This window comes from Cnephaeus nilssonii (genome assembly GCF_951640355.1).
Source record: "Cnephaeus nilssonii genome assembly, chromosome: 22".
Classification (NCBI taxonomy): Eukaryota; Metazoa; Chordata; class Mammalia; order Chiroptera; family Vespertilionidae; genus Cnephaeus; species Cnephaeus nilssonii.
In genome coordinates, this window is record NC_137093.1 from 22138740 (window position 1) to 22163643 (window position 24904).

The following is a 24904-nucleotide window of genomic DNA, read 5'->3' on the forward strand; positions in this document are numbered from 1 at the left end:
ACCTGGGTCTGCTCCCGGACTCTCATTTCTGCCCCCTGGTTCGGTCTACCCTGTCCCATAAAGGATGTTTAATGACTGGGGCTTCCTACTATGTTTGATTATATTATAAGGTCAGACTAGAGAATTCTACATGAACAATGACCTTTAAACCAAAGACAAACTAGTCTTTCGTTGAACTAAAGAGAAAAGATTCTTGTCTCTCTCTGTAAAAAAAAAAAAAAAAAAAGTTTTTCTCAGATTTTTGAAATGCGATGTTTTCCCGCTTCATTCAGGAAATGCCTGTATTTTTTTAAATACGGAAAAACACACACACAAAAAAGAATGCAGAAGGGCTAGTTGTCAATTCCCGCATGTACCACACCGCTTTAACTACTAGAGATTGTGGTGTGTTTGATGTGTGGTAGGGAGCTCAGCAGGCAATGAAAGAGGGGTTCTTGCATGCTTTCTCGGGGGTCCCTGAGTGAGGGGTCAGCTCTCCAGGCTCTCATGGGGACAGAGTGGGCGGGGCCTGAGTGAGGGGTCAGCCACCTGGGCACCAGGCAGCGTCCTGGCTCATGACACCTGCTTGCTCCCTGCAGATGGCCGACGCCATGGAAATGATGATCCTGAGCATCCTCGCGCCCCAGCTGCACTGCGAGTGGAGGCTGCCCAGCTGGCAGGTGGCCTTGCTGACCTCGGTAGGCAGCAGCGGCTCTCCCGCTGGGTACAGTTCCGGTCCACTGGGGTGATCTGTGGGGGGCCCCGCCCCCTGCTGCTGCCAGCCGCTCAGCAGAAAAAAATCCAATTCTCTGCATGGAAACACCGTGACCTCGGCTCCCTTTACTCCCCGGTTGGTTGGCAGCCACCTCTACTGCACCCAGGGGCCCAAGTCCCTGGGGTCCCCAGACATCAATTGCTGGGAAGGTGCAGGCTACTTGGGTGTATCCCTTAGACCTTATACACCTCACTCATCCAGAAAGGATGTGCCAATACCTCCCACAGGAGGGTGATTGAGGGTTTTATTTTTTAAATAAGTTTTTATTGATTTGAGAGAGAAAGATAGACACATCGATGAGAGAGAGAACATCAATATCGATTGGCTGCCTCCTGCACACCCCCTGCTGGGAATCGAGCCCAAAACCCAGGCATGTGCCCTGACCGGGAATTGAACCGTGACCTCCTGGTTCATAGGTCGATGCTCCATCACTGAGCCATGCCGGCCAGGCCTGAGCAGGTTTCTTAACCCTTCTGAGCCTCAGGCTCCCCTTCTATAAAATGGATAGGATGAGTCCAGCCTCATTAGCTCTGTTCAAGGATTAGCAACGTAACAGTGACTTTGCCCGAGCACAGTCGGTGCTCCATGAATGCTTTGTCTTCTAAAGGGTTACAGCTCCCACCCCAACCTCCTGACTCCTGTTTTCGTACTCTCCGAACTCTGCCTTGCAACCTTGGATATTTTCTCAGCAACAGGACAAGAAATCCATAATACTGCAGCCATACTCCCTGAGTCCAGCCTGGGCTGCAACCACTTACAGATGTGTGACCTCCCCCGCTCTGAGTCTCAGTTTGCTCCTCTGTAAAATGGGGCCAATAACAGCACGCACCCCCTCGGATTGTTGTGAGGTTTCAACAGTAGCATGAAGCACCCAGAATCGTGTTTGCCCCTTAGTAGCCGGATCTCAGTGAATGCTGGGTGCATTGTTATCACTAGGGTGTGACGTCACAGGTTCAGTCTGTCGTTCCCTTTCTCTGCGATCAATGCTCCGTGTCACCGTCTAACAGAAACCCTGTTTCCACCCGCAGGTGGTCTTTATCGGCATGATGTCCAGCTCCACACTCTGGGGAAACATCTCGGACCAGTACGGCAGGAAAACAGTAAGGCCATCTCTCCTGAGCGCCTGTCCCCTAGCCTAGGTGATCTCCGTGGTGATGGTGACAAGTAGCAACACTTAGGCTGCTTGAGCATGTGGGAGGCCTACTGAGGAGCCATGTTGACGTGCTATGAGAAGACATTGCTCTGAGGCCACTGTGGAGTCTTGAAGTCACACATTCCCCGGGAGCGCCCAAGCTCGTGCATTTCAAGACTCTTTGGGTTCCCAGGAGGAAAATCTCCATTGAGCTAGCTTACGCCCAAAGAAAGGAATGAAGGATATGTGTGGCAGGCACCGATTTCATAGTCATGGGCGTAGGGGGGCATCAGTGTTGCTTTATTATTATTATAATTTTTAATATATAATTTATTGATTTTTTTTTACAGAAATAAGGGAGAGGGATAGAGAGTTAGAAACATCGATGAGAGAGAAACATCGATCAGCTGCCTCCTGCACACCCCTATTGGGGATGTGCCCGCAACCAAGGTACATACCAGAATCGAACCTGGGACCCTTCAGTCTACAGGCCAACGCTCTATCCACTGAGCCAAACCGGTTAGGGCAGTGTTGCTTTATTATTATTGCAATAGATCCAGGGTTTCCTACTTGAATAATTCCTGTCCTACCTGTTCTCCTAGGTACACAATACTTTTATTTGTATCAATTGTTGTGTGTGTAGTTTAATGACATGAATTTTGTTTTTGGAAAAGAAACTTTACAGTGTCTTAAATGGGAAATCAGTCACAATTGCCCTAAGGAAATATCTGCAAAAGTAAATACAATGAAAATAAAACAATGCTATTAAGTTCTAGCCGCTTACCATTGACCCACTGCTCTCTTGGTTAGAAAGAGAGGTTGGTAGGTGGTCCAAAAGGTGTTAAAGACAGGCTGGCACCACACGGATGCTTCCTTTGGCCATAACCAGAAGAATAAATATTAACATGAAAAAGAAATGACTTCCTTGCAAGGTGATTCACAGTTATTTGAAATATTCTCTCTACTAGTTAAAGTCATGTTCCCAAAGACCCGAAATCAACTGGTAGACCTCCAAATTTCCTCTCTAATCCTTTTAATTTAGTTTAAGGTTTTAAAAAAATATATATTTTTTATTGATTTCAGAGAGAAAGGGAGAGGGAAAGAGAGAAATATCAATGATGAGAGAGAATCATTGATCGGCTGCCTCGGGGATCGAGCCCACAACCTGGGCATGTGCCCTGACCGGGAATTGAACCGTGACCTCCTGGTTCACAGTTCGATGCTCAACCACTAAGCCACACTGGCCGGGAGGACAAATCTTCCTGGGTCTCACGCACGTTGGGACATCTTACTATAGATGGCCTGGGCCCTGGCTATACCTGCCAATCATTGAGACAACCGAGAAAGCCCCACAATTTGGCCACATCCCGCCTAGGGGTGGGCAGCACCCACACAGAGAATCCTTGGTTGTATGTTTCCCCTTAAACAGGACCCTATTGGTGACTTTAAATGTGGGGGGTGGGGCCCTGAGACCTGGAGGTGCCGAGCAGCCCTGTGACTTGGTGTCTCCCATCTGTGCAGGGGCTGAAGATCAGCGTGCTCTGGACTCTGTACTACGGGATCCTCAGTGCTTTCGCGCCCGTGTACAGCTGGATCTTGGTGCTCCGGGGCCTGGTGGGCTTCGGGATCGGAGGGGTCCCCCAGTCGTAAGTAAATACCCAGCTCTGGCCTTGCAGCCAGGCAGCCAGGCACCTGTGTCAGGGCCTCGAGGTCTCTCACCGCTAGTAAACAGCAGAGCTGAGATTTAAACATCACTTGATCCTCCAAACATCTTACCTTAACCACATCCTATAACTCTTTTGTCTATGAGGAAAACACATAAAAACCACACACGAAATTACAGAAGAAATATTTAACCCCCCAAGAGAGCCACTGGTCTCCCAGCTCTTTCCCTTCAGCCATTTACATAAAAATAATCGTCTTAATCAGGCAATGTTCTTATCTAATTATAAAATGGCTCCCCTAAGTTCATTATTTGGAAACATTTAGTTGAAGATATTTGTATGTAATTAAATGTAACTAAGAGTTTCCATTCATTTAGAATAGCTTTACCCAATGGCACCACCTCACCAAACCAAGTGAGTAGGATTTTGCTAAGGGCCCAACAATGAGAAGTCCTTATAACGTACTCTACATTTTTAGTATAAATGCAAATTGTAGTACTAAAATGTTTTAATTAAAATTTTTTTCTTTCAGTTTTATTGATATATAATCAACATACAGCAGTTTAAGGAGTACAACATAATGACTTGACTTACATAGCTTGCAAAATGATTACCTCAATAAGTTTAGATAACATCCATCATCTCATATACAAATTATATTATTAACAAGGAGCCAGATCATCTCTCTGCTCTGATCTGTGCCTTTCTATGTCCCTCCTTCTCTTTCTTTTTTTTTTTCTCTTTTCTTTATTTCTTCCCTCAAAGTAGGTGTTCACATCAGTTCTTGGTGATAGCAACAATATTAGCATTAATAGTGATGATGATGATGATATTAATTGAGTGTTTACCAAGTGCTAGGCCTGTGCTAGGTGCTCTCTTCACACTATCTCATCTTGTCCATTGAACAATTATTCCCATTTTACAGATGAGAAAACTGAGGCTCAGAGATCATAAGTGACTTGCGGGGTCAGGTGGTTCTTAAGTGGGGTGTGGACGTTGCTTTTGCTTTGTAACAAACTATCCCAACACTGATGGCTTAAAATAATGATTTCTTTAACTCATGATTCTGCAGTTCGTCAGATCGGTTGTTCTGGTCTCAGTGGGGCTTCCTTATGTGTCTTCAGTCAACTGGTGAATTGAATGGGGGCTGGCTAGGCTAGCACGGCCACGGCTGACTCCCCTGCGTTCCACAAGCCTCTCATCCTCCAGCTGGCTAGCCCAGGCACCTGGTCACGTGGTACCTGGGCAGGGGTCCAAGAGCAAGCAGAAGCCACAAAGCCTCTTGAGGCCCAAGCTTGGGACTGGCACAGATTCCCTTCTGCAACATTCTATTGATCAAAAGCAAGTCACAGAGCCCAGGCTGGAGGGATGGGGACATAGACTCCGGACGGAGTGCGCTGCCAAGTCTCATGGCGAGGGAGCATAGGCGCAGGGAGGGGAAATTGTACGGCAACGTTTGCAAACCATCTACGGGTTCCAGTCCAGGTTGCCCAATGCCAAAGCTCTTTCACTTGAACAAATGTTGGGGAAGGGTTCTGAGCGTGCGGAGTCAGAGGTCCCGGTAAATCAGTAATGCCCCTGGGGCCCGAGCACTGATTTGGGGAGGATTCTGGGAATGGAGAATGGGTGGTTCTGAGCAGGTGGTATTCTTTTTTTAATTATTTAAAAAAATTTTAAATTGATTTCAGAGAAAGAGAGAGAGGGAGAGAGACATCGATTTATTGTTCCACTCATGTATGCATTTATTAGAAAGAAATGACCTGTGATCATTTGACTCTTGTACGTGCCCTGAGGGGGGACCCAACTGGCCACTTTGGTGTATCGGGATGATACTCTGACCACCTGAGCCACTGGCAGGTGCTCTTCTTTTAATGAAGGCAGGAAAGAGGAATCGCATTTAGGATACTAATAATTCCATTTTCTGTCTATGAAGGAGCATTAAAAGAGACTTTAATTCAAGCAAGGGAGTTCAATGTAACTTTCTTTATATTGTTACAGACCATACATTTTTGTCTTAGAAAAAAATTTCAGTGCAGATAAGCATCCTCCCCACCCCCAAATGATAATCGCCTCTAATTGAACCCACCTGGGCACATCACTTCTTCTTTCCAGTAGAGGGTGCTGTGTGCTTCAGCAGAAATGCCACTTTCCCAAGAGGCTGGATGGAAACCTTCCTTAACTGGCGCCTGACTTGTGTTTTAGCCGCTCTTAAAGAATGCATGCGCACCCCCAGGTAGCTGCCCACCTGTTCCACCTTGCCATCGGCCTCAGAAGGGTCTTCAGATTGGTGTCTACTATGAGCTTGCTCCCAAACCTGTCCTTGGCATGGCTTTTTCTTCCAAATTTTAAGCAGAAATGAGGAGTGGAGATCACAGGTCATTTCTTTCTAAGCCTGGGATCCAGATGGCAAGTCTCAATGGCCAACGCGCCACCATAAACGCGATGGCTTGCAGCGAGGGTTTGTTTACGCCAGTATCAGCTGCTTCTTGGCATGGCTGATTTTGTTGCTCATTCTTTTACTTTTCAGTGTCATTGTAATCATAATCAGCACACATTGGATGAAGATCAAACAGCTCGTTTTCATTGTAAACTGCTATGAATCATGGCCAAGTGTGGGGCACAACAATGCCAGGAAAAGATGTTTCTTGTGGCATAGGTTGCAAAAAAAACAAACAGGAAATGGCAAACATCTACATGTTGACCAACAGGGTTGTGGCTGTTAGAAAATAATGCTATAGATCTATGGATATGGATATGGAAAGATTCCCAAACTGTCTTATGAGAAGCAGATCCTGACACAGATTCAGGAACAAGTACAGTGTGAGCCTTGAACAATGAGGGGGGAGGTTAGGGACCCTACCACTCTGCAGCAGAAAATTCTAATATAACTTTTGACTGCCCACCGGCCTAGTAAAGGGATCCCAGGAGATCTGGAGGGGTCCTGAGCATCATCTGCCTCGAAAGGGTTCCTGGAAATTAGCTTCCCTCTACCCCCACCTCCCTTATGAGGAGCCAGGAGAGTAACAGGAGGCCACCAAGTAGCTCGGATGCCGGGCTTAGGTGGGAGATGAGGGGAAAGAGAAGGTCTCCTCTTCCTAGCAACGTGGAAGGCCGCGTGGGGGCGTGGTCTAGGCGTTTCCTTCTCCTCCAGCCTGTCCAGTGGCTGAGGAAGGGAAAGCGGGGGGAGGGGCGTGGGGAGGCAGTGGATGGAGAAGGCTGCTGGTGCGGTTAAGACGTTGATTCCATTGAGCACACAAGTAAATTGACTGACCAGATACATAAATATATTGAGGATAATGAGACCCAGGTGTCTCATTGTTTTGGAGAAGGGGTTTACAAACATGGAAACTGGAAGGTTAGAAAGAGCCCTGACCTTCTGGTTGGACTGGAATTGAAAGTATCAGTATGAGCTCATTGGTTGTTTTTTAAATACATGTACATGGGTATAGATATATAGATATAGATGTGTGGTGTGTATGTGGGGGGAGAGAGAAATGGACAGCGATAAATAAATAGATGATAGATAAATAGATAGATGGTAGATAGATAGATAGATAGATAGATCTCTTAGCTGTTCACTGAGTGGGCCTAGACGCAGTGACTTCCCAGGAGCAATGAGCACACTGAGCACCCAGATCTTGGTTTCTAAATACCACCATCGGCCAAAAGGAACCCGGGCTTCTTAGAAAAATGGCTGACACCAGGGCTGAGGCAAGGAGGTCTTGCCATGCCAATAAGTGAGAAAGAGCTCAAGGAACGATGGAGGCAGCAAAAAGACACAGGCATTGGCTTAAAAGGGCTTGCACTGCGCAGATCTACGACAGTCTGAGCATCCAATTAATAATGGCAGAAATGGTCACAATCCATTGAATAAAACAGAAATCCTCATTGATTAAATGAATAGGTAGGTGAGTAGATAGATAGATAGATGGATAGAGATAAAGGGCAGCAAGGAACCCTTTTCCTCATAGTAGAATGTCAACCAATGACTGTAGACAGAATAATGGAAATAAAAATACCATTTGTGACCGTCATCGTGGTGATTTATTCAGGCAGAAATAATCCATGGATGGGATGCTTAAGCTGGTGGGTAGAGGTCCTCTGGGTAACAGGATTTAGGGTAATCTCTGAATGTTCCCTCACAGAGGACTTACTCATCACAAATGGAAAATAATAGCTGTAGGGTGGGGAAATCTGTCTGACACCAACTTAATCTGGGGATGACGCTTGATAGCACCAGGGATAAGACGGGTTGACATCATGTCCCCCGACATCAGGGAAGGGTTTGGCATTATTTCTGTGAATATCTGGCCTGAGTCTGGTCACAGGGGACATCAGATGGACCCAGGATGCAGGGCACCCCACAGAATGAAAGGCCTGTACTCTTTCACATTATCTGGGACTTGAGGGATAGGGAGAACCTGAGGAACAGTCCTAGAATGCAGTTGTCCATCACCCCACCACCCGAGTTCCCCCTGGGTTGTGGAGAGGGCTCAGTGAAAGCAATTATTACATTTGAGAATCGTTTGGGGAGCTAGTTAAAAATGCAGATGCCAGGGCCCCACCCCTTGGAGTCTGTTTCTGAAGGTCTAGGGTGGGGCGTGGGGATCTACATCTAAAGTCATCATCCCAGGAAATTCTGATGTAAGTGGTCCATGGACCACACTCAGGGGAACGTTGGCCTAGAACTTCAGAAAGCTGTAGCAATCTTCCTACTCAGTCCTGGCCTTAACCCCCTTTCTGTCTCTTTGCTTCCCCAGGGTGACGCTGTATGCCGAGTTCCTTCCCATGAAAGCCAGAGCCAAGTGTATTTTGCTGATCGAGGTAAGGAGGGTGGCTGGATTTGTGGAGAATTCTCAGTCTCTGGCATGAGATTCTCAGGTGTCTTGAGCCACAGGACAAGGAAAAGCGAGTTTAAGAAAAATATAAAAGCCCAACCAGTTTGAGTCAGTGGATAGAGCATCAGTCCTCAGACTGAAAGGTCATGGGTTCAATTCCGGTCAAGGGCACATATCTCAGTTGCAGGCTTGATCCTCGGCCCTAGTCGGGGTACATGCAGGAGGTAACCAATCGATGTGTCTCTATCACATTGATGTTTCTCTTTCTCTCTCTCTCTCTCTCTCTCTCTCTCTCTCTCTCTCTCTCTCTTCTCCTTTTTCTCCTCCTCCTCCTCCTCCTCCTCCTCCTCCTCCTTCTTTTTCTCCTTCTCCTCCTCCTCCTCCTCCTTCCCCCTTCTATTCTCTCTAAAATCAATGGGAAAATATCCTCAGGTGAGGATTAACAACCAAAAATATATATATATACAACAGACTTAGTATGCAAAGACTTAAATGGATCAGCTAGGTTGATTTCGACGTGGTTGTTTTGAAAGTTCTTCAATTGACGAGAGAGAGAGAGAGAGAGAGAGAGAGAGAGAGAGAGAGAGAGAGAGAGAGAGTTTGGCCAGGACTGTTGGATGGGAGCTGTAACCTTCACCTGAGGGATGCAGCCAGCCCATCACTACCCTGCAGAGCTTCCTCCCTCCCTCCACCCTGGGGGGGTCCCCATTGGCTGTACTGAATGGGAAGCCACAGGACAGGAAGCCTGTAGATACGAGGTGAAAAACGACAGAGAGCGACTTGGAGAAGCAAACAGAGGACATGCAGTCCCACAGGGAAGAGGCAATTCATATATATGTAAATATATATATATATTTAATTTTTACAGAGAGGAAGGGAGAGGGATAGAGAGTTAGAAACATCGATGAGAGAGAAACATCGATCCGCTGCCTCCCGCACACTCCCCCCTGGGCATGTGCCCACAACCAATGTACATGCCCTTGACCAGAATCGAACCCGGGACCCCTGAGTCCGCTCTATCCACTGAGCCAAACCGGTCAGGGCCAAGAGGCAATTCGGATAAAGGACACCGGAGCACTGCTGGGCAGGGGAGATGGCTGCCCATGGACAAAAGCCAACGTGTTCACGACCATACTGACCTCGCACAATCTTGGCCATATTGGTCTCCTTAAGCAGAGCTGCCCCAGCACACACTCCCGTGGGTGCCCTGCAAAGGTTCTAGACTGCAGATGGGCCAGATGGCGGCTCTGGCTCAGCCATAGAAACCACAGGAAAAGGGATGGCCATTCTGACCTCGCTGACCCCAAAGACCCCGTACCCCCATGGGTCATCGTGTCTGCAGTGACCCTGAAATTGCTCCCTGTGCTGACCAGTGCTGCCCCCCATTCTTCTGTCCAGGTGTTCTGGGCCATCGGGACCGTGTTCGAGGTCGCCCTGGCGGTGTTCGTGATGCCCAGCCTGGGCTGGCGATGGCTGCTCCTCCTCTCGGCTGTCCCGCTCCTCATCTTTGCCGTCCTGTGTTTTGTAGGTACCCCTTTAAGAGACCCCAGCCTTTGCTACGGACCTTCTGCTGGTCACTGTATTTTGATAGGGAGGGTGTGTAGGACAGCACCAAAGCTACCTTTTTCGATTATTATTTTTTTTAATAAGGACACGAGACAAAGGAACTGGGCCTGGGGCAGGCTCGGTGTGGAATACTGGGTTTCCCCCAGACAAACACTGCTGGGATGCTCTTTAGGGAGACAGCGGGGGATGCAGGAGGGATACCCAGGTCCCACCACTGCAAGATGCACCCTTGAGGTAACTGTATTAGAAGAGTTGGGACTCGTACGTTGTAAGTGACAGAATCCCAACTCAAACTGGGTCCAGAAGTTCAGATGATCTCTCCATCTCCACTCAGTTCTGCATAAACTACACCTTCCCTCACCCCCCTAATCCCCTCGCAGTGAGATCATGCCCTTTATCCATTTTATGGATGAGGAGATGGAGGCACAGAGAGGTTGGATAATTGCTCAAGGTCACACAGCCAGCACACTCAATGGCAGAGCCAGGCTCTGAAGCCAGTCCTCTGGTTCCAGAGCCCCCACCCTTCAGGTCTCAGAGCTACACACAGGTGAGTGTGAGGCTGGAACCCGGGGCTCTGTTCCCCCCTAACCTGCCACGCGTGGCTGTCCTGTCCCCACAGTGGCTGCCGGAGAGCGCAAGGTATGATGTGCTGTCGGGGAACCAGGAAAAGGCCATCGCCACCCTAAAGAGGATAGCGACGGAAAACGGCGCCCCCATGCCGCTGGGGAAGCTCATCATTTCCAGGCAGGTCAGTTCCTGCTCCACCGATTCTGCGGCCCGCGTGTCCCTGCGCGGGCACAGGACCCAGCGGCCAATGCCATCTAATTTGCTAACTTGTCAAATCTTTGCCTTACACATTCTCTTTTTAAAAAAATATAGTCTATGACTGATTATATGCTTCTTCGATATATTTAATGAACATTCTTTTTCTTAGTAGCAGTTTGAGAAGGGCTTACTTACTTAAACAGGCTAAAAGTGAAAAAAAATATATTACAGGCCACAGGTGGCTTAGTCTCTGAGTGTTGCCTTCATGAATAAAAATATTTTGGTAATATATTCTTCCATGAAAAGATAGCATTCATGAAATACGCTTACTGGATATATTTGAGAATGCATTTATTGAATATATTTAGGAATATTAGGCAGAATATATTGATGCATAAATGTGTTCATATGTACATAGAGAAAATGTATTCCTGTTTACTAAATATATTTAAAGAGAATAATCCTTAAGACACATTTTTGGCAAATGGATACATTAAGCAAGTTAATTCAGGAAAATCTGCTTTTGGAAAACTGGTCTGCCCTTCTCTCCTCTTTTTGCTGTGCCTGTGTGGGGCGGGCGTGTGTGTGATCGCGGGTGTCCATGGAGTGGGTCGGGGCCCCGGGGGGCAGATCCTGCAAGGTGAACCTGGCGGCTGCGATCGGTGTGTTCTCACTGCCAAGCCCTGAAAGTGGCACCTGGAGAATGCGTCCCGTGATTAGAGAGACGGAACGCGGTGCCCACTAATGGATCCCGTAACTGCTCCTGCTTCGGTTTCACCTTTCAGCGCCCATTACGTCTGATTAGCAAATGTGATTGATCGCCAAAGGCCGGACAATAAAACCACATTTAGAAAGTGCCGTGATAGGCTTGGATCCAGGGCGCCAAACTGCACTTGGAAGACGCCCTTAATGGAGGGCGCATCGCTCGGATGGCGACGCCAGCAGGGAATCCACCCCAGGGAGCATGTACTAGTAGGAGCACCTCCCACGCGCATGCGCACCGAGCGCAGGGGTGGGGGAGTGGAGGTGGGAGGTGGGAGGTGGGGGGAGAAGGCAGTCAGATTAAAGGCTGCGGTTCCTGACCTCAGACGTGACAGATACCCTTAAGCAAACAGCAGACCCTACAAGGAAATTATCTTTCAAAATAAAATCATATGTCTGATTGTTTTTATGTTATGCAAAAAAGAACTGGATGAAATTTCCCCACATTGCGGGGCGGTGTTTTGCATGGTACATAGGCCAAAGGACACACCCAAATCCACTTCCAGAAACAGGATGGTCCTGGAAGGCTCCAAGGAGGTGGTGAATTTTGAGACAAGCAAAAGAGGAGAGAAGGGCAGACCAGTTTTCCAAAAGCAGATTTTCCTGAATTAACTTGCTAATGTATCCATTTACCAAAAATGTGTCTTATGGATCATTCTCTTTAAATATATTTAGTAAACAGGAATATATTTTCTCTATGTACATATGAACACATTTATTCATCAATATATTCTGCCTAATATTCCTAAATATATTCAATAAATGCATTCTCAAATATATCCAGTAAGCGTACAGTATTTAATGAATGCTATCTTTTCATTGAAGAATATATTACCAAAATATTTTTATTCATGAAAACAATACTCAGAGACTAAGCCACCTGTGGCCTGTGATATATTTTTTTTCACTTTTAGCATGTTTAAGTAAGTAAGCCCTTCTCAAACTGCTACTAAGAAAAAGAATGTTCATTAAATATATCGAAGAAGCATATAATCAGTCATAGAATACATTTTTTTTTAAAAGAGAATGTGTAAGGCAAAGATTTGACAAGTTAGCAAATTAGATGGCATTGGCAGCTGGGTCCTTTAGCCAATCTGTCTCTTGGCAAATGGCTTTTGGTGATCGATTGGCACCTTAGTTTTTGTCCCCTTGGGGGCTAGACGTGATATGGTTGGACACCCCTTGGACTGGTTTTCCGCTCCCTGGGCCCATGGAATTACCTAAGAGGTGTCAGGGGGCCCAAGCCCAAAGCGTCTGCTTCCCAGCTCCAGGATTCCAGGTTGGGGTGGGGGTTCAGAATGTCCCCATCCTGCGGAGAGAAGCCTGTGGACATTGCTGGGTCCCGGCTGGAGGGGCCGAATTGGCCCCATTGGGCTGGAGATTTGAGTCCTGGGTCCTTGGAGCCTGAGTGTCCAGCCCACGAGAAACCTTCCTCTCAGCCACGGGTGTCCACCAGTCTCTGGCCACCAGCCAGTACCCACGCACCTGCCTGTTTTTTGTCTTGAAACAGGAAGACCGAGGCAAATTGAGGGACCTTTTCACGCCCCATTTTAGATGGACAACCTTGTTGCTGTGGTTCATATGGTAAGAGCCATGTGTTGACATGTTGACCCCCTTCGTCTGTGCCCTGTTTGGGGGTTTTGTTTGAACACAAAGCACAGAGAACGTTTCGATCTCGGGCAGCGTTTGCAAAATTCAGGGGTGGGAGCATCACTTTCCCGACCGCTGTCGTACCCAGATAGCGCCTGGACTATTATTTTCCCAGTTGTTTTCTTTCATTGGACTCACTTTTTAACCCAGATAAATGCATTTGAAAAGGAAACTTTATATGTCTTCTTTAAAGGGGGGGAAAAAAAACACACCTTAATTTCAGGCCATAGATAGAAGGCGCTCTTAAAGATACAGTGAACAGTAGCCAGGTTGATGGTTTGCCAAGGCGCTGAGTGGCTGTATTTAAGAGATAGAGAAGCAGACAGAGAGGGGAGGTGCTAAGGACTCACCAACATAAGTAACTCATCACTTGAGACGGAGATACAATCAAAAGAATTGAAAGGAAATTGAAAAGGGATTTTTTCCCCCCACAATGAGACTTCATGCTGATGCTGTATCAGTTCCCCGCTCCACTCCTATTGCCTTGGGTACCACCAGGACCCCTAGTTTGGGAAGCATCGATTTGGTGGCCATGGGCATTCTTAGAACGTTCCGTCCTGATCATATTCTACTTCTCTTAATAACAGGGGCGGGGGTGGGGCTTTTAACTCCACAACCAGTCCCATTTCAGCTGTTCTTCCAACTCTCTTTCTACCCAGTCGTGCACACAACATCAACAGTGCAGGCACTGGGCCTGGGTCAGGCTTTGTGTTCTGATTCAACTAGTTCTCACCTTTTCTATTCACCTTTGAGCAGAGGTACTAGTTAGCGGAGGCGGGGGGGCGGGGGGGGAGAGGGGGTGGAGAGAAGGGTATCAGTGGAAGTGGTTAATTGTAGGGAGGAGGAGGGGAAACACTTTGATAATATATAGAACGGGGCTCCGTTTACAGAATTCCATACACAGAACTCTGACCCCGCCTTCCCGAGAGCTGAAATCAACTCACCAAGCACTTGTGAAATACCTGCTGTGTGGCCCGGCTGTCGGATTGTTAAAGGCGTTTGGAGGGGTACAGAGTTGAGGGGGTCTGTCTTTGAGAGCACATGATTCTGTTGAGCCGACACCAGACGAGTACGGAAGCAACGAGGTAGAGGCTAATTTTAGCGCACTGCAGAAATCACTGCATTTGCTAGCACATATTGTAGCCCAAGGAAGTGAATCAGTGGCGTCTGGTTGTGCCGGGGTTCCCACATACTGTACTGGATGAGAGTGATCAGTCCTACAGACTTGAGTATCCGGGTTCTTGGGACAGTCGGGAATGAATGAATTGCCTCTTTCTGACCTGAGAGCCGAGTGAATTCTGCAGACTCCACCCCTGTACGGGGCACACAGCAGTTGTTTAATACATGACTGGTGCATTGATTTAGCTCTCAGGAATTCGGGGAGGGAGCGGGAGCCCCGTTCTGTATATTATTAAAGCTTCCGCCCCCCTCTTCCCCGTCCAAGTGGACCAGACCAACTCAACCCAGAAGCCCGGACAGGTGTCAACGCTGTGCTTTCTTCTAAATGTTGGTCTCCGCCCCCCCAAAACGCCCCCCTGTTGCCAGTTGAGTAAACAGCCTTGGGGGTGGCATGTCTGTGGCAGAATCCAGCTCCTGAGCTTTCAAAGGACACAGGATGAATCCCCTTTATCACATCACTGTGGTTTGCACCTGCCATCTTCCTGCTCAAGGGCCCCAGGGAAGCCCCCGAAGGCCCATGTCTCTCCCTCTCATGCTTCCTTCCTGGCAGGTTTTCCAATGCGTTTTCTTACTACGGATTAGTCCTGCTCACCACGGAGCTCTTCCAGGCAGGAGACGTCTGCAGCAGTGAGTATGGCAGCCCGTGGACCAGTTACCACGCCTGCTCCCAACACATGCCACACGCACACACACACACACACACCCACCCCAGGTTCTGCCCTCACAGGGCCTGGCCTTGCACAAATCCCACTGACTTTACCCCACCAACTCCAGGGAGAAACTTTGTGCAAAATCTGAGCCTAGCCCTGACTGGTTTGGCTCAGTGGATAGAGCGTCGGCCTGTGCACTGAAGGGTCCTGGGTTCGATTCGGTTTCTAACTCTCTATCCCTCTCCCTTCCTCTCTGTAAAAAATCAATAAAATATATTTTTTTCATTGATGTTTCTAACTCTCCCTTCCTCTCTGTAAAAAAATCAATAAAATATATTTTTTTTAAAAATAAAATATATTTTATTGATTTTTTTACAGAGAGGAAGGGAGAGTTACAAACATCGATGAGAGAGAAACATCGATCAGTTGCCTCCTGCACACCCCCTACTGGGGATGTACCTGCAACCAAGGTACATGCCCTTGACCGGAATTGAACCTGGGACCCTTGAGTCCGCAGGCCGACGCTCTATCCGCTGAGCCAAACTGGTTTTGGCAATAAAATATATTTTTTAAAAAAATCTGAGCCTAGACTTATCTGGGCTGTGGTTTCCAAGACGCTGTACAGAGATCTAGACAGTCCTGTCGTTATAGAAGTTACACGACAGCAGAGTGACTCTTTTTTTAATTAAAAAAAATACTTTTATTGATTTCAGAGAGGAAGGGAGAGGGAGAGAGAGATAGAAACATCAATGGATGAGAATCATGGATCGGCTGCCTCCTGCAGGCCCCCACCAGGGGTCAAGCCCACAACCGGGGCATGTGTCCTGACTGGGAATCGAACCATGACCTCCTGGTTCATAGGTTGACTCTCAACTACTGAGCCACGCTGGCCGGGCCAGGGTCATATCTTACCGAGCTCCATGAAGTACAGCACGGAGTTGAACCGCTAGGACTCTGTGCACATTAAGTCTGAGAACCAGGTTGGAGCTCAATCCTGGCCACATAAGAGAATCGCCTGGGGGAGCTTTTCAACAATGCCAGCGCCAGTTAAACAATGCCCAGCCCAATGTAATCAGCATCCCGGGGTGGAGCCGGGCATTCGTGGGTTATAAAAGCTCCCCAGGTGATTCTGTTGTGTAGCTGGAGGTGGGGACGGCTGGACAAAAGAAACGAATAAAAAGCTAAGTCTAGATGCCAATGCCTGGGCTTTCAAATCGTGCTGTCCTTAAGATAATGCTAACTTCCTAGCATTGAGCCCAGGATGGGGGATAAAGGGATCAAGTTCTCGTTTGTCTGCAGGACTTGCCCAATTATCTTTTTCTGTGTTAAGCCGCTTTCATCGTGGATAATAGTTTTGTTTATTTGGTATAAGGATTTAGTGAGATGGCAGAGTCACATCTCACTGTGGGGGGTGTGGGAGTCTAAATTAACTGCTTCGAGGAGGCAGCTCGGTTGTAGATTTGGAGTTTGGGGTTGATGGAGAATAATTGCATGCCCCTCACAGTGGACCTGCTTCAGCCAAGCAGAGGGTCCGGTGAAAGGTTACAAAGCAGGGGTTGGCAACTCTTTCTATGAAGGGCCAGATAGTGAACACGGTAGGCGTGGCGAGCCTGGTGGCTCGAACACTATAGCAGTGAAGCAGCTATGGGCAATGGGTAATGACAAGCATTGCTCGTGGTCTGATAAAACCTTATTTGTGAACACAGATTTGAACTTCATGTCATTTTTATGCCATGAAGTGTTCTTCTTCTTTTTTTTTTTTTTTAAATATATTTTATTGATTTTTTTTACAGAGAGGAAGGGAGAGGGATAGAGAGCTAGAAACATTGATGAAAGAGAAGCATCGATCAGCTGCCTCCTGCACACCTCCTACTGGGGATGTGCCCGCAACCAAGGTACATGCCCCTGACCGGAATTGAACCTGGGACCTTTCAGTCCACAGGCCGATGCTCTATCCACTAAGCCAAACCGGTTAGGGCCTCCTTTTTATTTATTTTTTTAACATATTTTTATTGATTTCAGAAAGGAAATGAGCGAAAGAGAGATAGGAACATCAATGATGAGAATCATTGGTTGGCTGCCACGTCTATGCCCTCTACTGGGGATCAAATGCACAACCCCGGGCACGTGCCCAGATCTGGAATGGAACTGTGACCTCCTGGTCACCGAGCCACGCTGGCTGGGCTCTGCGTTTGTTTTTTAAAAAATAATTTTAAAAATATAAAAACTACTCTTATCCAGTGGACCAGGCAGAAACAGGCAGGAGATCAGATTCGGCCCCAGGTGGTATTCCCAACCCCATTAAAAAAGCTCTCTCTTATACCTGGTGGGAAAGTAATTCTGTGGAACGAGTTCACAGCCACAAACCAGGGAGCCCGGTAGCTGTGCGACCTTGGGCAAGTCATTCGCTCAGTATTTTCTTAGTACCTGCCAGGTATGGTCCAGGTGTTAGGATATATCCGTGAACACAAAAGACAAATCTCCTGACCTATGAGCTTGCATTTTGGTGTAGAGAGAGGAAAAAGAGAGAACGAGAGAATAGTGAAATAAGGAAATCATATAGTGTGCTGGAAAGTGATTGGTGTGTTCCAGGGAAAACTTTAAAGAAGTGTCTAAGCACATTCATATGCACAGCTTGCTTTCATTCCCTCCACCATCTTGCCCAGTGATTTTATTAGCCCCAATTTTAAAAAATACATTTTTATTGACTGCAGAGTGGAAGGGAGAGGGAGAGAGCGATAGAAACATCCATGATAAGAGAGAATCATCGATCCGCTGCCTCCTGCATGCCCCACACTGGGGATCGAGCCCACAACCCGGGCATGTGCCCTGACCTGGAATCAAACCTGTGACCTGTTGGTTCATAGGTCAGCGCTCAACCACTTGAGCCGTGCCAGCCGGGCTGGGCTGTCCCAGTTTTTTGAGGAAACGGATACTCAGAGAGTTGACGCTATAGAATGCTGGTCGGGATTCAGACCTGAGTCTGTCTGACTCCTGAGGCTGGCTGGGCGCTTTTCACAGCACGCCAGCCAAATCAGACTCTGCAGAGAAGGAGGTATGGGGAGCAGGAGCGTGTGACTCCAGACTCTGCACGTGGCTGATCCTCTCCCTCTGCCGCCCACCTCCCAGTTTCCAGCAGTAAGAAGGCAGTGGAGGCCAAGTGCAGCCTGGCCTGCGAGTACCTGAGTGAGGAGGATTACATGGACCTGCTGTGGACCACCCTCTCTGAGTTCCCAGGTGAGGGATGCGTGGGAAGTGGGGTTGGGGCAAGGAAGCCTGAGAATGTGGCGGCCGTCCAGTGCCACCTTCTTTATTTTATTTTATTTTTCCTCCTTTTGGCAAAGCTGATGAGATTTTTGTGGTTAAAAGAGTCCAATTATTATGAGGCATTTCTGTTGGAGTCCCAGGTGGTGCCACATTCCTGGTGCCACATTCCTGGTGCCACCTGGAAGCAAATCCCATTTCCATTGGAGCTGGGGATTGTTTTATCCGCCCTGAGCTACACATTGTCAAGAATGGTGAAGGGGCTGAGATGTCACTCCACTTGAAGGCTAACAAGTTTAAGCTGCCCAGTTCCGTGCATGCTGGCAGGAGACATGAAACTCCTGGGTCAGAGACAAAGGACTCATGAGCACAGCAAACAGCACGAGTAGCATATTAATGCCAGGTCCCCCTGCCCCAAGACCCAGGGGGATGATGAGGAAGGGGCCAGGGAGATACTACAGTGCAGTGGATCTGCCCCCAGCTGAGGAATTCGGGAACCTACATCCTATCTAATAAAGAGGGATATGCTAATTGACCCTCACGCTGTCGCAAAAGATGGCGGCTCCCACAGCCAATAAGGAGGGAATATGCTAATTGACTGACCCGCCCTCAAAGATGGTGGCGCCCACAGCCAATAAGGAGGGAATATGCTAATAGACTGCCACGCCCTCAAAGATGGCGGCACCCACAACCACAAGATAGCAGTGCCCAGTCCCCTCAGCCCCACTGGGGCGGCAGGTGCACGGCGTGGCCTTGCCGCGCACCTGCCTCCAGAGCCCCCCAGTCCCCTCAGCGCCCCAGCCACCCAGGGCCAGCCCAAGGCACAGGCAAGCCTCAGATGGCAGCTGTCCAGCCACCCAGCCTCCCAGGGCCGCCCGAGGCTCAGGTAACCAGGGCCAGCCAAGGCTTGTGCTGCTGGCAGTGGCAGCAACAGAGGTGTGATGGGGTGGCGTCTTCCCCTGATCGCCAGGTCGCCTCCAGCCCCTGAGGGCTCCCGGACTGTGAGAGGGGGCAGGCCGGGCTGAGGGACCCCCCGCCTCCAGTGCATGAATTTTCACGCACTGGGCCTCTAGTCTTTTATAATAGGCTGACAGCAACCTGCCCAGCCTGTGTCCCTGAGAGCAAGACATCACCTTTATGATATCGGGCAGTAAACAAACATGCCCTGTGCTCTAGAAGGAGACTATGTCTTTATCTTTCAAGGCTGTTTCTATACAAATAACCTTGAAATGATAGCCTGGAACAAAAGGGCAGCTGGTACCTCTCTCTGCTCACAAGATGTAGAGAAATATGAGAGACCAACAGAGAATTGTCCTCCAACACCAGTCACATTGGGAAAGACCAGTGGGATGTCGAAAAATCCAAACCTGCACATAAAGCAATGGTGATCCATCTCTTTCCTCCAGAAGGAATAACGATTATTATAATGACAGCAATACGCAGTATTTATTGAGCGCTTATTGTATTTCAGGCATGGTGCTAAATGTTTCACAGATAACTTCTCATTGAATCTTTGATGTTGTTTAGTTATTCCCTTTTTAAAAAAATATTTTTTGTAGATGTTTATTTTTTATAACTTTTTAATGTTTTTATTGGTTTGAGAGAGAGAGAGGGAGGGGAAGGGAGAGAGAAACATCCATGTGAGAGAGAGGAAACATCCATCAGTTGCCTTCTGCACGCACCCCCAACTGAGGAATCCAATCCACAACCTGGATGTGTGCCCTGACCAGGAATTGAACCCACCAGCTTTTGATATTTGGGGACAACGTTCCAACCAACGGAGCCATGCCGGCTAGGGCTAGTTATTCCCGTTTTACGGCTGGAGACCGTGAGACTTGGAGAGGTGCAGCAGAAGCTGATCCTGCAACTGGCTGCTGCCAGGACATGCATCTCTGTTCCTAAGGGCTGTCCCAGGAGGAAGGGGAAGCCGAAAAGCAAGCAAAGTGGCCGGACGTGCCAGGGAATTAACGCCTGGGAACAGCCTTCGGCCAGTGACTGAAAGCTCGTGTGGGGCAGGATCTGCTCTCACGCTCACTCACGTGGTTGTTGGCAGGATTCGGTTCCTCCAGGGTTGTAGGGCTGAGGGCCTCAAGTTCCGCATTGGTCACCTTCAGTTCCTTTCCAGGTGGCCAACAAGGCAAGCACTTGAGAAGAGCCAGGGAGAGAGAGAATACCCCACCCCCCACCACAAAGTCACAGCCTTTATTAAAAAAAATATATTTTTTTATTGATTTCAGAGAGGAAGGGAGAGGGAGAGGGAGATAGAAACATCAATGGGCCGAAACCCATTGGCTCAGTGGATAGAGCGTTGGCCTGCGGACTCAAGGGTCCCAGGTTCGATTCCGGTCAAGGGCATGTACCTTGGTTGCGGGCACATCCCCAGTGGGGGGTGTGCAAGAGGCAGCTGATCGATGTTTCTGACTCTCTATCCCTCTCTCTTCCTCTCTGTAAAAATCAATAAAATATATTTTTTTAAAAAAGGAAACATCAATGGATGAGAATCATGTGTCGGCTGCCTCCTGCACACCCCACACTGGGGATCGAGCCTGCAACCCAGGCGTGTGCCCTGACTGGGAATCGAACCGTGACCTCCTGGTTCATAGGCTGACGCTCAACCCCTGAGCCGTGCTGGCCGGGTAGTCACAGCCTTTTATAACCTCATTTCAGAAGTGACGTTCCATCACTTGTGCTGTATTCTCGCCATTAGGAGTAAGTCACTAGGTTGGCCCCCTTTCAAGGGGATTGCACAGGGTGTGACTGCCAGGGGGTGGGGGTCCTTGGCGGTCACGTCAGAAGCTGCCTGCCATGGTGCCCTGCTCCCTTCCAGGTGTCCTTGTGACTCTGTGGATCATCGACCGCCTGGGCCGCAAGAAAACCATGGCGCTGTGCTTCGTCGTCTTCTCTCTGTGCAGCCTCCTGCTGTTCATCTGTGTCGGCAGGTGGGTGGTGACACCAGCTCTCTCTGGCCAGCAGGTGGATGGCTCCAGTCCTGGGCAGTGGCTCTTTAGGCCTGTGGGCCGGAGATTGCACCCACGGGGGTCATCAGAGGGATTCCCGCCAGCCTCTCACTAGCGCTGAGGCTCTTGGCTGCCTGAAAGCTGACCAAAAGATCGGGCTCAAAGTTGGGGCCCCCGGTGGGGGTTTGGTCCAGGTTCTCCGCCAATACCATCACGTTTAGACCTTTGATATTATCTCCCAATAAAATCATGCATCTAGCTGGTGGATTTATGTATGGGTTTAAGATGTTCATTTGTCCCATGGAAATATTTTAAATCGGCCCTGCTTCATAATCCCTTTTCGGCTCAAAATATGGAAGTGGCCTGTGCCTCTTTTGACCTGTGAGAGGCCCCAGACAAAGCCTGATGAGGAATCTGGGGAAGGTCTGAAGATACAGCTTAGAGCACGAAATGCTGCTATTCTGAGATATTTATGGGAACAATAGAACAGAAGGTTGGGGATCAGGATTCTCCTAAAAATACTGAACAGAAGTTTATTTTCCTTGGCTCATTTGGTTCCTGGCTCAATATCCGCCGTACCGGGTCCTTTCTGGACTTGTGATTATTTATATCACTTCTCCCCAACCTGGGCACACAACAGATGTTTCTAGCTCTCAGCCCGGTGCTTTGGAGAATGAGAAACATTGAAAAAGCAGGCCTTAGGGAGGGCACTGGGATGTGAGTGCCCACGTGCCTGCATCCATTATGTTGGGTGGAGGTTGGTTTTGCCAATTGCTGGGGTGTAAATTCTGCCTGGGCAGATAGGACTTTGCTGAAACAAGCTGACAGAAAAACAAACAAACAAACAAACACAAAAAAAACACCTGCTGGTCTTTGTTTTGTTTTGTTTTTATTCCCTCCACCTAGAACTATGCTCACGCTGTTACTCTTCGTCGCAAGAGCGTTTATTTCTGGAGGCTTCCAAGCGGCCTATGTTTACACACCTGAGGTAGGAGGGGTGTCTGGGAGCAGCTGGGCAGTGAGGGAGGTACAGAAAGGTGACCACATCTAGTGGGTGGAGGCCAGGGATGGTGCTAAACAGCCTACAGTGCACAGGACTGCCCCCCTCCCCGCCCCCATGGAGGCTGGCCACTCCTGGGTATGAACTGAGACGCCCTGTAAACATTTCAGTCTCTCTCTGTCTGAAATGCCTTTAACATCCGTGACCAGTGAGTGCTTCAAGGTCAACTAGTGGGAAGTGGCAGGTAGGACAGTGCCTGGGCCCTGAGCGGAGTTCCTGGCGGAGTCTTGGGCGACCACCAAGGGGGCAGGAGGACCTCCTTGCTGGGTTCCCACCCGCAGCTCAGCCTCTCGCCTTCTTGCTCAGTTGAATTTCCTATCTCCTTTGGGGTAAGAATCTTTACCCCCCCCCCCCAGTATCCCACCCCTTCCTGGGGTCACCAACACCTGAGGGATTCACCCTAACTTCAGGCCCACCCTTGGGGAGTCAGTCCCGTCATTCCTGAGCTGGGGCAGCAGGAGGGACCTGCATTTTCTCAAGGCCACGCCTGGTGGCTGCGTTTCAGGTCTACCCCACGGCGACGCGAGCGCTGGGCCTGGGCACCTGCAGTGGCATGGCAAGAGTGGGTGCCCTCATCACTCCGTTCATTGCTCAGGTAGGTGTCCCCCCAAATACAGAGGGGGTGGGCGTGCCAGAAGCCAGCGCGTGGCAGGCAGTTACGATATGCTGAGCCTTCTGTGGAGCCCTCCCCGTGTGCCTTATGGTATTTCATCCTAACAACCCATCTGATGAGAAAAGAAATACGGCTCGCAGATGGGAAAACTCAAGCTCAGAAGGGTCACGGGACTTGCCCAAGGTCACACAGCCGGGAAGTAGAGAAGCTGGGGATCAAACCCAGGTCTTTCCCACGCAGAAGACCCCTGGGGTGTCATATGACTTGGCCAAAAATAATTTGGATGGAAACAAGTCGGCCAGCATGATTCGTGGGAAACAAATGTCCCCGCCCCTGGTTTCTGAGTTGGGTCATTAGACGTAATTGTAGAATTTTGCAACCCGATGTGTATCTTGAAGCATTTCAACCCATTTTCAGGGATTTTTAAAAAAAATATTTTGTAATTGATTTCAGAGAGAGAGAGGGAGAGAAAGAGATAGAAATATCAGTGATGAGAGAGAACCATTGATCAGCTGCCTTCTGCATGCCCCACACTGGGGATCGAGCCAGCAACCCAAGCATGTGCCCTTGACCTAATCGAACCCGGGACCTTTCGGTCTGCAGGCTGATGCTCTATCTACTGAGCCAAACCGGCTAGGGATGTTATTTTGAAATATCTTTACTTTTTACATATGTAATTTATTTTCTCCCTCTTTTTGTCACTTTTTAAAATGGAGACAAAAGTTGTATCACACAAAAAAACGAGCCATTTTAAACCAACAATTCAGTGGCATTGAGCACATTCCTCATGCTGTGCAGCCACCACCCCTAGTTAGTTCCAAAACATTTTTGTCACCCCAAAAGCTCTGTACCCACGAAGCAGCTCCTCCCCACTCCCCTCTCCCTGCAGCCCCTGGCAACCACCGTGCTGCAGTCTGTCCGTGTGGACTTATCTATTCTTGGTACTTTGTGCACCTGGAATTCCAACACGGGCTTGAGCCGAGCAGTTCTGTCCTGCGCTGCTGTGTTTGGCCATTGTACGTCGCTGCTAACTAATACTGGTTGAGAGCCTGCCATGCGCCCGCCCCGTGCCAAGTGCTGCTACGGTATCTTCTCATTAGGAGGCGGACACTGCCCTCGTGCCCGTTTGCCAAAGGGAGGAAATGAGGCTCAGCCCTGCTGTGATTTCCCTGGTGCCGTTGAGCTCGGAAGTCAGCAGAGGCACTGCTCCGGGAGAGAGGGTTGAGATAAGGAAAGCAGACGCTTTGGGCCTGTGGGGGTCTGGGTTCAAATCCCAATCCCATCCTTCGTATCTCTGTGAACCTGGGTATGATACTGAACCCCCTCTGAGCCTCAGTTTTTCCCTCTGTGAAATGGGGACAAGGAACTTACCTCATGGAGCTGTCATGAGGACTAAATGGGACCATCCACGCGGTGCTTACAAGAGGGCCCGGCGTCATCAGTATCGTCTGAACGGTTGGTGGTCCATTCAGAAAGGATGCTCTCATGGACACACATCTTCCCCCCCTTCCCCCCCCTCAGGTGATGTTGGAATCCTCCGTGTACCTGTCGCTGGCGGTTTACAGCGGCTGCTGCCTCCTGGCTGCACTGGCCTCCTGCTTTTTGCCCATCGAGACCAAGGGCCGCGGGCTGCAGGAATCCAGCCACCGGGAGTGGGGCCAGGAGATGGTGGGCCGAGGGGCGCACGGCACAGGCGTCACCAGGTCGAACTCGGGCTCTCAGGAGTAGTGACCTCTGCGGGGGGCTGAGCTGGTCTTTGAGGCTGTGGAGCGCAGGGAGCTGGTGGAGCCCGGAGCCCGTCTGGGGCACCGACACGTCACTGCCGACACCAAGAACTCACCCAAGAGCACAACCTGGACCCCGGTTGCTCCTGTTCACTGAGACCCACCCCCGGATGGGGAAGCCTTTGCTCCGGGGGGAGGTTCTGGATGTGTGGGGGGAGGTTTGTCAATAACCTGTGGATCTGCATGGGAAAACTGCCCCTCTGGTGACCCTGGTAGCCAGCCAGACACCATCCGGGGTTAGCCGGCCACACCCGTGGTGAGCAACA

The 24904-nt window shown here is 49.1% G+C and overlaps 1 protein-coding gene across 1 annotated transcript in view; it reads left to right on the forward strand.

Moving 5' to 3' along the window:
• Positions 1-24582, forward strand: part of SVOP (SV2 related protein) — a gene marked incomplete at both ends in the record, with an annotated part of 35291 nt that extends 10709 nt beyond the window's left edge. The window contains 13 exons of the mRNA XM_079762233.1: positions 579-677; positions 1783-1854; positions 3408-3532; positions 8311-8374; positions 9787-9912; positions 10574-10702; positions 12992-13065; positions 14861-14937; positions 18090-18197; positions 21052-21163; positions 22088-22169; positions 22747-22836; positions 24376-24582. Coding sequence (XP_079618359.1) covers positions 579-677; positions 1783-1854; positions 3408-3532; positions 8311-8374; positions 9787-9912; positions 10574-10702; positions 12992-13065; positions 14861-14937; positions 18090-18197; positions 21052-21163; positions 22088-22169; positions 22747-22836; positions 24376-24582 — 1365 coding nt within the window. The remainder of the gene's footprint in view (positions 1-578; positions 678-1782; positions 1855-3407; positions 3533-8310; positions 8375-9786; positions 9913-10573; positions 10703-12991; positions 13066-14860; positions 14938-18089; positions 18198-21051; positions 21164-22087; positions 22170-22746; positions 22837-24375) is intronic.
• Between the last annotated feature and the right edge of the window lie 322 nt (positions 24583-24904).